Source organism: Anser anser (assembly GCF_964211835.1).
Source record: "Anser anser genome assembly, chromosome: 2".
NCBI classification, from domain to species: domain Eukaryota; kingdom Metazoa; phylum Chordata; class Aves; order Anseriformes; family Anatidae; genus Anser; species Anser anser.
This window is the reverse complement of record NC_139721.1, coordinates 45,781,338-45,794,279: the sequence shown is the minus strand read 5'-3', so window position 1 is coordinate 45,794,279 and position 12,942 is coordinate 45,781,338. Positions and strand designations below refer to the sequence as shown.

The 12,942-nt window shown below is 36.9% G+C and overlaps 1 protein-coding gene across 3 annotated transcripts in view; it reads right to left on the bottom strand.

Moving 5' to 3' along the window:
• LOC310895357 (ras-related protein Rab-10-like) overlaps positions 1–12,942 on the bottom strand; it is a 30,859-nt gene that overhangs the window by 715 nt on the left and 17,202 nt on the right. Inside the window, exons 5-6 of one of the 3 annotated variants that reach the window (XR_014580634.1) lie at positions 12,671–12,770; positions 8,662–8,763 (exon numbers count right to left, since the gene is read on the bottom strand). Coding sequence is in view for 2 of the 3 variants with exons in the window: in XM_083826600.1 (XP_083682726.1) it covers positions 8,662–8,763; positions 12,684–12,770 (189 nt within the window). In the remaining variant the exon portion in view is untranslated. The remainder of the gene's footprint in view (positions 1–8,661; positions 8,764–12,670; positions 12,771–12,942) is intronic. The other 2 variants (XM_083826600.1, XM_083826599.1) reach the window with 2 other exon arrangements.

Genomic DNA, 12,942 nt, shown 5'->3' with positions numbered 1-12,942 from the left:
AAAAACTTGAATTTTCACATATTTTAATTTGTAAAAGACTCGGTGGGGTCACTAGATATATTTTCCTTTAAATATTTAAATAAAATATTAGAATTTTCTAATAAGTTAGAGGGAGACTGATGCCCATGCAAATCACAGCTCAGTGTATTTAAATTTTATAGCTGCCTCAAACATCTTTTCTTATTCTGAAGGTGACAGAGGATAGAAAATGTCTTTTGAGGAGACACTACAAACCATGTGAACCGATCCTGTAAATTTTTACTCACATGAATTGTTTAAGATGTGCAGGTTCTTCTGTAGACTTCACTAATTTTCACTGATTTGCTGTTAACTACCCTAATCTTTGAAGTACTGAGCATGAGGTGCAAAAATCCAATTGAAAGGAACAGAGAAATATGGATCAATGGTACTCATTAGAAAAAGGCATAGGCTATTATTTGTTGAAAAGGATATTGAATTGTTTTGTGAAATTCACTACAGTTCTCTACTTCGTTACTTTTTTTTTTTTTTTTAAGAAATAGGTCCAAATGGAAGCAACCTAGTCTTTATCAGGATAGAACTATCAAAATAGCACTCCACCCTTGTAAAACATTTATTTACAGATTGCAAAAGCAGATTTAAAAAAATAAAACCAGCAAAACCAGCACTCTTCCTTTCGGCAATAAACTTAACTAGATAATTAGTGCTGACCAGAGAAACAATCTAAACCAGTTGTGCAATAGAGTACTAGTAAATGTTGCAACTTTGGACTCTAAAAATATGAATATTGAATCCTGAACTCAAGCACAAAGACATTGAGATTATTGTCACATGCCTTGAAAAATAAAGTCCAAACTTTTCTACTTGCCATTCTGCTGTATGCTTCTTGGCAGGTTTACCGAGTCTATAATGATATACAGAAAAGTAAGCGCAACCACTGGAATCACCACATTCCTCTCTCAAACCAAACCCAACAGCCATAAACAACCATTTCTCACAATAATAAGAAGGTTCCAGAAAGGACAGATATCTGAGCTGGAATTCATGAAATTCAAAGCACAGGAAAAAAAGGAAGAAGATGAAAAATTGCATCATGTAAGACAATGGTAGTCATGATTTAGAATCCAGAAATTCTACATACGGTGTCACAGAGCAGTCTGACTATATCCAGAAAAGTTCACCTAGAATTATTCAGTCAAATCAAAATCATGGGAAAATAAAAGTTTCCTCATGTTAAAATAAGCACTATTCCCCTTTAGCTGAGAATATTTAACACTATCTAAAATTCTGGAGAAGATGCATTAAATTATCTTTTTTCTGCTGTGTAGGATGCTTGAATACACATAGTGGCCGTCAGGTCTTGCTCTAGGTGGAGACAGTATTTGAGAGTCTTTATGCGTAGACTGTAAATGTCAAGTATGAAATCCTTTTCAAAAGAAGGAGCAAGGCAGAAACTAATGTAATCAACCATAAACTTGTCACCTCAAGAACATGACACCACTCTGGTTCAGGGATAAGATAGTGAGAAAAAAGATCTGGAAGAAAACAGTACAAAAAGAAATTTAAAATGTACTCTGTTGAGACCAAGCAGTAACGCTGAGTGTTGATTACCATGGACATAAGCTAAGGAGGATTCATTTCACACCTTTTTATTCGCAAGAAAAAAAAATCAGTCTAGGTAGTAAGAGTATTCCAGAAAAATAAATATTTGAACAATTCCAGTATTCAAGTTTCACTTACTTAACTTTAGAGGAAACAGATAATTTTAAAGTGTTGCGGGTTACATCTAATTTCATGCTTTCAGTTAAAGGGCAGTGATTTGCATATTCCTTAAACACTGACAGTGCTTATTTGCAAATATTTTACTGCTGGATAGTACTCCTGGGTGGCCAGTAATAGGTACAGTAAGGATCCTTAGGTGATTAATAATGATGAAACCTATTTCACAATGAAATTGTTCATACCATCTGCAAAATCATTATCTGGTAGTAGTTAATCAGCAAATTATCCAGGACAGAAAGACAAGAATGGCCTCTCCACCAATAAAGAAGAGGTAGTATTTTGTTTTAAAAGTCATTGAAATGTTGAAGACTTTAAGGATCACTTCAGTTTGATAAGACTCATAAAAGATCTTCATCAAGCAGACAAGCTTGGGATTCATTAAAGCCTATGTGCTATGCACACATTTTGAAAGTACATATTCATAACTTTAAGAGATACTACGAGTCCTGCATGAGGAGCTGAAGCAGAGACAGCAGTCCCGTGTAGTACTGAGATCCAGTCAAGTCCTGCAAAAGGTGCGGCACCCTCCTCTCATTAAATTAAGGAGGGTAGGTATGCAAATTTCCCCCATCTCAGAGAACAAGGCAAGCAACATTCCTTGCTCTGGGCTCCCTCCCTCTCAATACATCCTCCTAGCTCACATTTCAGCTCAACCTGTTGAAACTCACTTCCCTACAAGGCAGCCAACAAACAGCAGAAAACAGTGAAAAGGTGAGAATAACCGAAGCGATATTGAGAAGCTCAAGTTTCCACATCTTCAGGATCTTCCTTTCAAACTTTTGAACATACCACCACGGAAATAGATGCCATTCTTTCTATCCTACAGTGATTTCATTACGACACTGAAATCTACTGCTATAAAATACTAGTTCTTCCTGCTAAATACCATAGCAGACATGTCTCACCCAACAGACGGGCATCTGTTTAAGTGTTTTAAGCTCACTGCAGAATCAGTGGAGAAAATCAGGCAGGATGAGGTGCTCCCCACAGCCATCTGGCTCTCCTCACCAGCTCTAAGCAGAGCTTGTACCACCAACTTACAACAGATACCTGACTTGTAGATAGACAAACTGTGATAAGATGGGAAATAGAAATAGCATTGAAACATAAGGGGGACTCTTTGAATGGTTTCTAAAGTAGTAAATTTATACACCTTAGTTAAGATCAGTTCCTGTCCCTCGCTGGAAATCTGCTCAGATTAACAGTGTTAAAGCACGCTGGATTCCCCTACTCTTGGCACCAGTTCTTGGTATTTTTATACTGTTTCAGTTATATTGGAGACAGGGTTCACCATGGGTTTGGACGACTGATACAATTTTTCAAAATTTCAATGCCTCTACCAAAGGCAGACCCAGAGAGTCTGCTGGAAAAGTACTGGCTTTAGAGAAACACGCAGAAGGGACTGTAACTGATGTTACTATTACTTGTAACTTCCTAAAATTCTGACAAAGATTGGCAAAGCATGGCAGAGGACCTTGTGCAATGAACTTCATGGGACTTCCGCACCTACACAGCCAAAGAGAGAGCTCAGTTGTTAAGATCTGTCCTACCGTTTTTTTAACCTGTATTCTCCTTGTATTCTGCAATTCTAGATTTGAAATTACCTGTTCAAAATACAAAACAGTCATCTCCCAACAAGAATGACCAGGACAGAGCACAAGCAGCATCAGCAAGAGCTGGAGATATATTAGCAGGGAAAGCAATCAGTGTTGGGGCAGGGACAGGAGTAGGAGAAGACCAAGAGAGGATAAGACACAACAGGACCCCACCGCTGCAGAACACCTTCTTCAAGAGATGGGAATGGAAGTCCTTGTTCCCAAATCCTACTATTCCACAATGTCTAAGACGCATCTAACCCACTGGCAAAGTGTGGATCTCTATCTCCCTCTTCTGTTAATAACACATAGACTTTAACAACATTGTACTGCAATTATTTCACAAGCTTAAGAAGACAACTATGCTGTTACTCTAAGAAAACCCAACCCTACTGATATCTGTGTAAGGATTAATATCATTCCATCTCAAAAGCCCTATTTAAGAGAGCAATCAGGTTGCAAAGTCACGATCTTGCAGAAGCAGCAAATTCCAGAAGTAAGCCAACTGTGTAACTTTACCTTGGTTTCCTTGAATTTAATTAATCATATGAAACCATAAAGGCTGTGATACAATCCTTTACAGATACAAAGTCCTCAACGTAGAGAGAAAGGCACCTCCAGAACACAATTATATCCAAAGATGTGTCTCATTCCATTGAATATAGATGATGTGGCCTTTGAGCAACCCCATCTACTGGGAGGTGTCCCTGCCCATGGCAGGGGTGTTGGAACTAGAGGATCCTTAAGGTCCCTTCCAACCCAAACCTTTCTGTGATTCTTATTGTAGACTACATCAGCCTAGTCATTTTAATTGCCTAAGGTTGCTCACTAAAATGTATCTCATCCTATATGCTCAAACATTATGATTAAGATCCAGAGATTAAGACTCAACATTTGATTTACATGACCTAATTACATGTTACTGTTTCCAGAAGAATATCTGGCTCATTCAATGTTCAGAACAGACCTTTTTGAATTAAACAAGATGTAGAGCAAAATTAGGCCTTACGTTGCTCCAATGCTATGTGAGTTGGTACCATTTATCCTTTTTGCTTTAATATCTGTACCATGGTTCCCATGTGTGCAATGCTGAATATACCACCTACTGTTACTAAGAAGGTTATGAAGATAAAAATCTAAAATAGATCTCATATACAGCATTAAGAGCATTATGAAAAACCTCACGAAGAAATTAATATTCTGTGGTCAGTACAAGATAAATAAAGGGTAAATAAAGCCTGGGGCTTCATGCATGACTAAGGATAATAAATAAACACGGAATGTGCACTGCTTGAGACACGGGGATCTTTAGGACACACTAACAATTCCCAGAATCTCAGCAATGATGAAGTCTAATTTCCTATGGATTTGTGTCCTGCATTGAATTAAATTTGATATCTACGATGCAAGCTCCAGCTGGAGTAGCTGGTCAAAGCATTTTTCAGCCTCTGTCTGTGTCTAATACCGTATGAGCTATTGCTGGAGACCTTCCTTCTGCAGAGTGCTCTGCCTCTCCTTCACCCAGCACCTTATTTTCAAGGAAGTATAATCTCAAAGATCTTGTTGCCTTGGAAAGAAAACTAAAGAGATCAAGGAAGGACAGAGTTGAGGCCTATTACTTTTGAATATTCATCTCAAATTACATCTAACTGTTAGACTTTACGTGTTAACCTCAACAGCACCAGGAAAGTTCTTAAATAGGTTTTGGCTGTTCTGTGCTCAGAAGATATGTATTTATTTAATATAACATAAAAACAATCTTAGCAGTTGATCAATTTTGGGATGTAGGCAGAACATAAGTTTTGGATAGTTTTATAGCAGCCTTCAGAAAAGAGCAAGAACTGCATTCTTTTTCCTTTTCTTTTTGTTTAATACAGTTTCCATCCTTCTGCTCCTAGTTTAGAGAAATACCAACCACCACACCCACAAAGACAGAAACACAAAGGCTTGTAACATTTTTTTAAAAGCTAGTTGAAGAGAGTACTGCTCGTCAGCCATGAAACCAAACAACACAGAAGTGCAAATACTAACTGCATTCTGGGTGGTATTTCGGGGGTTTGGTTGTTTTTTGAGGACTGACTCACAAGTACAAATAGATCACTGGCAACCTGAAGCACTGTTAAGGAACAGCTGTCATCAATTAATGAGCAGGTTTAGGCAAATCTGAGACTTGCAAGAATTGTGAATAATAACAATTAAAAAAGAATTTATTTGTCAACATGTCTAAGCAAACCTCTGGAATAAGCTGTAAGTGCAACTAACATTTGTTTCCACTACAGCCTTTCCAATACAATGAAATCAATTATTATTTGGGGTTTGGAACTAGATGATCTTTAAGGTCCTTTCCAATTCAAGCCATTCTATGTTTCTATGTTTCTATGATTTTGTGATTATTAAGTGATAACGATTGAAAACTGTGAGTTAACTATTCTCAAAAATGTCATGACTCCACAGCTGGAACCAATGTAAGCTCTCAAATAATATCTGATTGTTTTAATGAGCTTTTCGATGCAAATTAGAGCCATGGGTTTGAAACCCATCAGAGAATGGTTTTCATGGATTATAAATATCTGAAAAGTTGAGCAGTGCTTTAGCTATATGAATCACTGGGACATGGAAGTCTTCTCCCTCCCCTAAACCAGATAAAAGTAAAGCCACAAAAGAAGACATAGTATGGTCTTACGTAAGTAGCATGGTCTGTTGGTTTAAATCCACAGTCTACGAACAGGAAAATGCAGGACAAAATAATGACAATACAAATCTGCCCTTTAGGTCTGACACATTTTAATGTGTATATATATACATACATTTAATTGGGAATCCTACTTTGAACTGCAACTTGTTCTAAATTTCAAGACAATCGAGAAGCTCATTACTTCTATATGACCTCTACATTTCCAGACATTGATCTTCCCCATCTACATGCGTATTTGCTATAGAACCAGTTAACAGAGAAATGCCTGTATTGTAGATGGTGAACAAGAGTGTATATAGAAAATCCTAGATTTCCCAAGATTTTCCCCTACTGCAATGCATCTGAAAATGGTCTACTGTCTGCCTGCCTGCCTCTCTTACTTCTGAATGACCTAAGCCCACTTCCAAAAGGCATGGCCATACTAGACTTTTTAAGAGAGCTCCTTCAAACAAGTTTTCTGTATGGGACTGGTAAAGCAATGACATGCTTCCACTGAAGCATCTCATCAGTCTGGCATAGATGGTCCTACCACAGAAGTAAGCAAGGCCCAATATCCTGCTACCTCAGATATATGTCCTGGGCCAAAACACTGTGTAATGATGTATCTCCTTCTTCAAATCAGCAAGTACGTATTTTACCATTGCAGAATGGATGTATGACTGAAGTGATCTCAGACTGGCAGCTATCATGTCATTTTTCACAGCTACTAGTCACACTTCCTAGCACATTTTTCCTTCTCCAAAATTTCATCAGTTAGAGGAAGTTAAAATTCAAGTAGTACATTCAGATTTCACAGTTTTGTGAACAAGCAAATTATTTTGTTGAACCTGAAAACCATGATGAGACTGCATGGTAGATTTATTTATTTTTTTTCCTGTGAATTCTTTCTTATCAGGCCAGTGGCAAAACCAATTGGGCTAAAGGAGTCCTTGTTTAAATCAACAAATGTCTTTCACTACAAATAACAAATTATACACCAAAGTAATGGCATGTAAGGCCCCAACAGGGATTGCAAATATTTCTAGATGGAGTGAAATGTTACTATAGACAAACTCTTGCAAACATTTCTAGACAGGGCGAAATGTTACTACAGACAAACTTGACAAATTCTCATGGACATATTTTCCAAACACACGTACATGCACACAGACTGTATAATCATATTCTCAAGCAGTTCTAATTCAAGCCATGCTGGAGTACAATGGTCTGAATTTGTTTGCATATCCACACTATAATAACCATGGATTTTCACGAAGATTAGTAGGAATACTAAAATTACACCTTAAGTAAAATGAATACAGGCAATCTTGGAGTGAGAAATACCCAAACACCATTTCTGAATGCTGCAGAGAATTCTCTCAGATCATACCCAAATGCACTATGCAGAAACGTTAGCTTTGCAGATATTTGTCTTTGCAGCAGTTAAGATCATAGCTATTGCTTTGTAGCTTTCATGCTGCATAATATCAAATATACCATTTATTTATAGTTGAAAGTGTCTTTTTCATTTACAAGAAATTCAAAGTTATCTTATTTGAGACTTTTTCTCAGCTATTCAAAGACCTGCTATCCTCCTCTTCTAAATGATATTTGGCAGTTGAGTTTCATTGTCATGCTAAGGGAGTCAAAATCATATATTTAAAAAAAAAATCAACAACAACAAATAAAACTACAGCTTGTGTTATTGCATACTAGGACAGGACCTTGATTTAGAAGCAGTCCAGCCCTGAGCTATTATTCTGACCGTCCCCTATGGCTATTTAATCAAAACACTGCAACTTGTGACTTTGTCAGTAATTTTGCTCATTTATCTTTATTATGACTTCAAGAGTATTCGGAATGGAAGGCTAGTTTTGTATAACTAATATTGGTGATGAATGGCAATGATAATGCATTGCATGAAGAACATCCATTAATGTCTAAAATAATATTCTACTGTCTAAAAATAAATTGCGATGCAAAACATTTTCATAGCTAATTAACAATAATTCAGTCCTACAAAAGAGTTTTGTATGGCAACTCTGAGTAGCAAGGACCTTTACGCCAACACAATCTAAGTGGTTAGAGATGCCAACTCTGACAGCTACAATATTGATTCTATCACTAATTAACTCAAATCTTTAAGTTCTAAGATCTTCACAAACAGTAGTGTAAATCATCCAAACAAACAACTATGATCTTTGGATAAAATATTTGATTGCTGAACATAAAAGGTCTGCTCTTTCCATCAGCATGTGGCCTCTTAACAGTATGCATATTCTGAGGACACCTACAGAAAAAAAGGAATCTTCCTGGCACAGAAGTGGAACTACTGTGTAACCCCCCTGTATTAACCCTTCTCTTGAAGAAAATGGTGGGAAGGAAAGCCACTAATGCAGCTTTCCTGAATTTTCACCTTCTCCTTGAACACTATTATACATGTTCCCTTCTTCCTCTGTTCTCTCCTCCCACAATTCTTCTTCCCCACGTCCTCCCCATACATCTACAGTTACAGGATACCCGCAAATATAACTACATAATGCAAGAACAGCCCTGGTTGTGCTTTGTTAAAGCCATTCTGTATTTACAATATTGGTTACCCAATCTGCCCCTTCTTTCTGCTCAGCCTACCTTTTCCAGTATCTCCTTAGTCAAGAGTGAAAATGCATCCTCAATGTTCACGTTATCTTTGGCACTGGTTTCAAAAAAGGGTATCCCATGTTCCCAAGCAAGCTGAAAAACAAATGTAGGCAACAGGATAAACAGTCTTTAGGAAAAAATAAAATATTTACCGATACTAACAGCAATAGATATGTAGATGCTTCTGACAGTTTCTAACATGTTATATAAATATTAAGTAAATGTCAGCTCAGTAAAGTACACTGTATTCATCCTCGTTTCATAAATTTCAGGTAAGTTTTAAATCAGTCTTCTTAAATTTCTGTATTTTCAAAACAACTTTTTTGACCTATCTTTACTCGTAAATAAGAACAAACTGTAGTGGGTCTCTTCTCAATGTTTTGACTGGTTTGGAAAATGAATCGTCTCCTAGGCAATTATTTAGAGGAAATTAATGGAATGCCTGCAGAAAAGGATAGATGAAAATGTGACAAAAATGTATAAAAACAGTCATGATGAAATAAAAAAAGAGATGCAGTATTTCACTAAAGACGCAGAAAAGCACACATAACAGACATACAAAGAACAGATGTGTATGTGAAAATATATTATGGTAATAGGATAACCAGGAAAATACTTAGAATAAATCCACAGCATAGATATTATATTGGTTAATTTTATTTAATTTACTTGTGTCCCCTCAATTCCCGTGTACCTCTCTTACAGCTGGGTAGATATATATTGGCATGAGGAAAAATGAACTACAAAATTCATAGCTTTTTAAGGTCCTGAACTTCTTCTTATTTATACTGTTATATACATGGAGAAAAACAGCTGACCATTGCCTCCCATGGGAGGAGGCTAAGTTGAGAACATCTGCCAGAAAAAAACATAGTGGGAGAGCCTATTTTATTCCCTTTGCAATGAAAACCCTCTCAGTACACATCTGGAGAAGGCAATCCCAGTGAAAGAAAACACTCCTACTGCCTAGAATGTACACAAAATCCTATAATCACTGACCACTTAATTTATCTGTGATGCTCTTCATTAGGATAAAAAGTCTAATGCTGGCAGTTATGCTTGTTTTCAATGGGCTCTAGAGCTAACTTAGAAAAATTCAAAAATAAGGTATGAAGGTATAAGAATTGAAGTGCAAAAGTTTAGTAATGATATAATAAAGACAATTTTAAAGGTGGAAAAAGGTAAGCAAAATGGTTTATTTTCCAAAATACTGTAATGAAATATAATTTTGAAAATGAAGAACAATTCTGTTTCTTAAAACAGACTACTTCATAAGAGATTCTAAACTCCTGCTGACTGCAATGAACAGTTTTAGATACTGCAGCAACTTGTAACAAAAAATTAAGATCACATTACTGTTAGCAAGTGTCAATGCTAAACAGTGATTCATTATGGTTCATAAGAAAAAATACATGTAGTTAAAATACCGGGCTAATAAAATGGGGAAGACTGCTTCACAATTTATGAAGTATACAGGTTCTACTATTAAATATTCCTTTTTTCTTTCTTGTGTCATGTAATAGACATCTAGAGTCTATCTATGTAGAAACTGATAAACACACACCGTTTTAATCATGGAATCACAGAAATCACTTGGAAAGATAACCCTACTTGAAATGGGACTACTGCCCATAGGGTCAATCCTATGGTTGACCTAACATAGGGTCAACCTTTGCCTACCTGAGCTTTGAAATCCCCCAAGGATGGAGATTCTGCAACTTTTGTGCATTTTTTGCCATCACTAGAAAGACAGGGGTAATAATCTCTCCAGATCTGCCATCCATTATCCACCTAATTGTAGCCCAGCATGCTTTTTTGCAATGAGAGGCTACCATTGACTTATATTTGAGCTGGTGTTCATTGTAATCTGTCAATGCTCTGCAGCAGGGCTGTAATTCACGCAATCACTCCCTGCTTGTACCAATGCCTGTGATTATTCCATTCCAGGTGTATTTCTCTTTACAGGATTTCATCAAGGTCCTAGAGAATTGAACTTCTACCATTTGGTGTGCTGGTCACAACCCTAAATCGCACATCACATGTGAATCTCCTTCTGTCATCAGATCACTGATGTAGATGTTGAACAACCAGAGTCCCACCACAGACCTCTGATGTACTCTGCTGATTACTACCAACCACACAGCCTTCAACTACTATCTTTTGCATCTAGCCCACATTTTCTAGCTTCCAAGTGAGGATTCCATGTGAGAAAGCGACAGAAGCCTTATTAAATTCAAAATAGATCAAAACCACCACTATTCCTTTGTCCACATCCTCATTTCCTGGTATCATAGAAAGCAATCAGGGTGGCAAAGCACAATTTGCCCTCTGTTGACCATTCCTTTAAATGGTTGGAAAAGGATTTGATGACATGATCCTTCCATGGACTGAAAGAAGGCTGACCTACTACAGCTCCCTGAATCCTCTTTCCTGCCTTTTTTAAATGTAGGTGTCATGTTGGCCTTTTTCTAGTCAATAGGAATCTCTCCCAACCAGCATGATTTTTCAGTTGACTGACAGTTGCTCCAATCGTATTTCACCACAGTTGGGTGAACTTCATCAGGCCTACGGATACATTCAACTTTCCTAATCCAAAATTCTGCTGCTGGCTGACCTGCTCCTTCCCAAACTCTTCTGGAACATGCAGAGGTCTGGGAGCAAGCTCCGTCTGTGAAGGCTAATGCAAAATAATAATTAAAAAAAAAAAGTCGAGTACTTCAGCCTTCTCTGATCACGTTACAACATTGTTTACTACATCTGTGGTTGCACACCCATTTTCTCTGTACGTGCAAGACACTGAACAAAGAAGATTAATCAAAGAATCACAGAATGTCTGAGGTTGGAAGGGACCTCTGGAGGTCGTCTGGTCAGACCTCCTTGCTGAAGCAGGGCCACCTGGAGTAGATTGCACAGGACCATGTCCAGACAGCTTTTGAGTATCTCCAAGGAGGGAGACTCCATAAACGTATGCATTAATGTATGTATTATTCCAATTCTGGTAAGTATTGTGGCAAGCAAGTTTTCTACAAATTTACACAGATGAAAAAAAAATCACCATCAGTCCAGTATTAATGCAGCAGCAAATATGAGCACAGCTTTGGCTAATCTACCTCAAACAACCTGGAAAGGCACGTTCAAAGAATTACTTTTTTTTTTTTTTTAACCTTTAGGAATATCTTGAATAGATCTGTAAATAAAACTAAATACCAAACTGATGGTGATAATGCTACTTGGAAACATTATTTAAATCATCCTTGAGAATAGTTTGGAGATCTCAAGTGAAATAAGCTCATGTCTCACAAAATATATATATAAATAAATAAATAAATAACTGCCAGTATCTTTTCCAAAGTTGAGTTTAATTCCAACTGTTTATTTCTTTTAACTAAAAATATGGTAATTCCTAGTAAAATGCTGCTATGATTTCTTGGTGTTGAATCAGAGAGATTTGTCTGCTATATGGAATTCCAAGCACTGTGCAGTATGTTTTCTTTTCACTCATATTTACCTGTAAAATCAGTTCTGAAGTCAGGCACATAAAGAGCAAAAAGGCAGACAAGAAAACACATGTTTCTATTTTTGTTAGAAAGATGTGATGAGAAAAATGGGCACATTCTACCAAATCATGTAACCTTCAGCTTTTTTACTTATTTTTTAGTGAGAAAGATAATGTTATTGGTTTGGGGAAGAGGGGAATTGGAGGAGGAGCCCAGAAAAGGTTGAATTCGAACTTTTCTCAAAATGAATAAATAAAGGTTATTAATCCAAGAAAATACTTCATAGTGTTAAAATTAAGTATGTCAATTTATGAGGGAACAAAATGATACAATTACAAAAGCAAGCTTTAAAAATATAATTTCTCTGTATAAAATTAGTTTTTTACACTGACATACCATGACAACTCAGTTATGACAGCTTGTTATGGAAATGCCAAAATCCATGGTAAGATTCCTAGAGAATCCTTTGATCTTTGCAAGATTCTGAGCAGAACAATACTTACAGTTTATACTCACAGGGCAATACGAAATATGCAAGTACGAATTATTACGTGGCAGAGTTTGCATCAAACCATTTTCCCCTCTTAATATGGTATTTTCTTCCTTGGAGTGAGAGGACAATATTAGCTCACTCTTTGCTAATGCAATCTTTCTCCAGCTAGCTTAGTCAGATTCTCTAGCATTTTAAAATCACATTAAAAGAAAAATAGTATAACTGAAGAGCTGCCTCAGAACATGGGAGAAATCTGGAAAGTAGACTCAGTGGAGAGTCAGG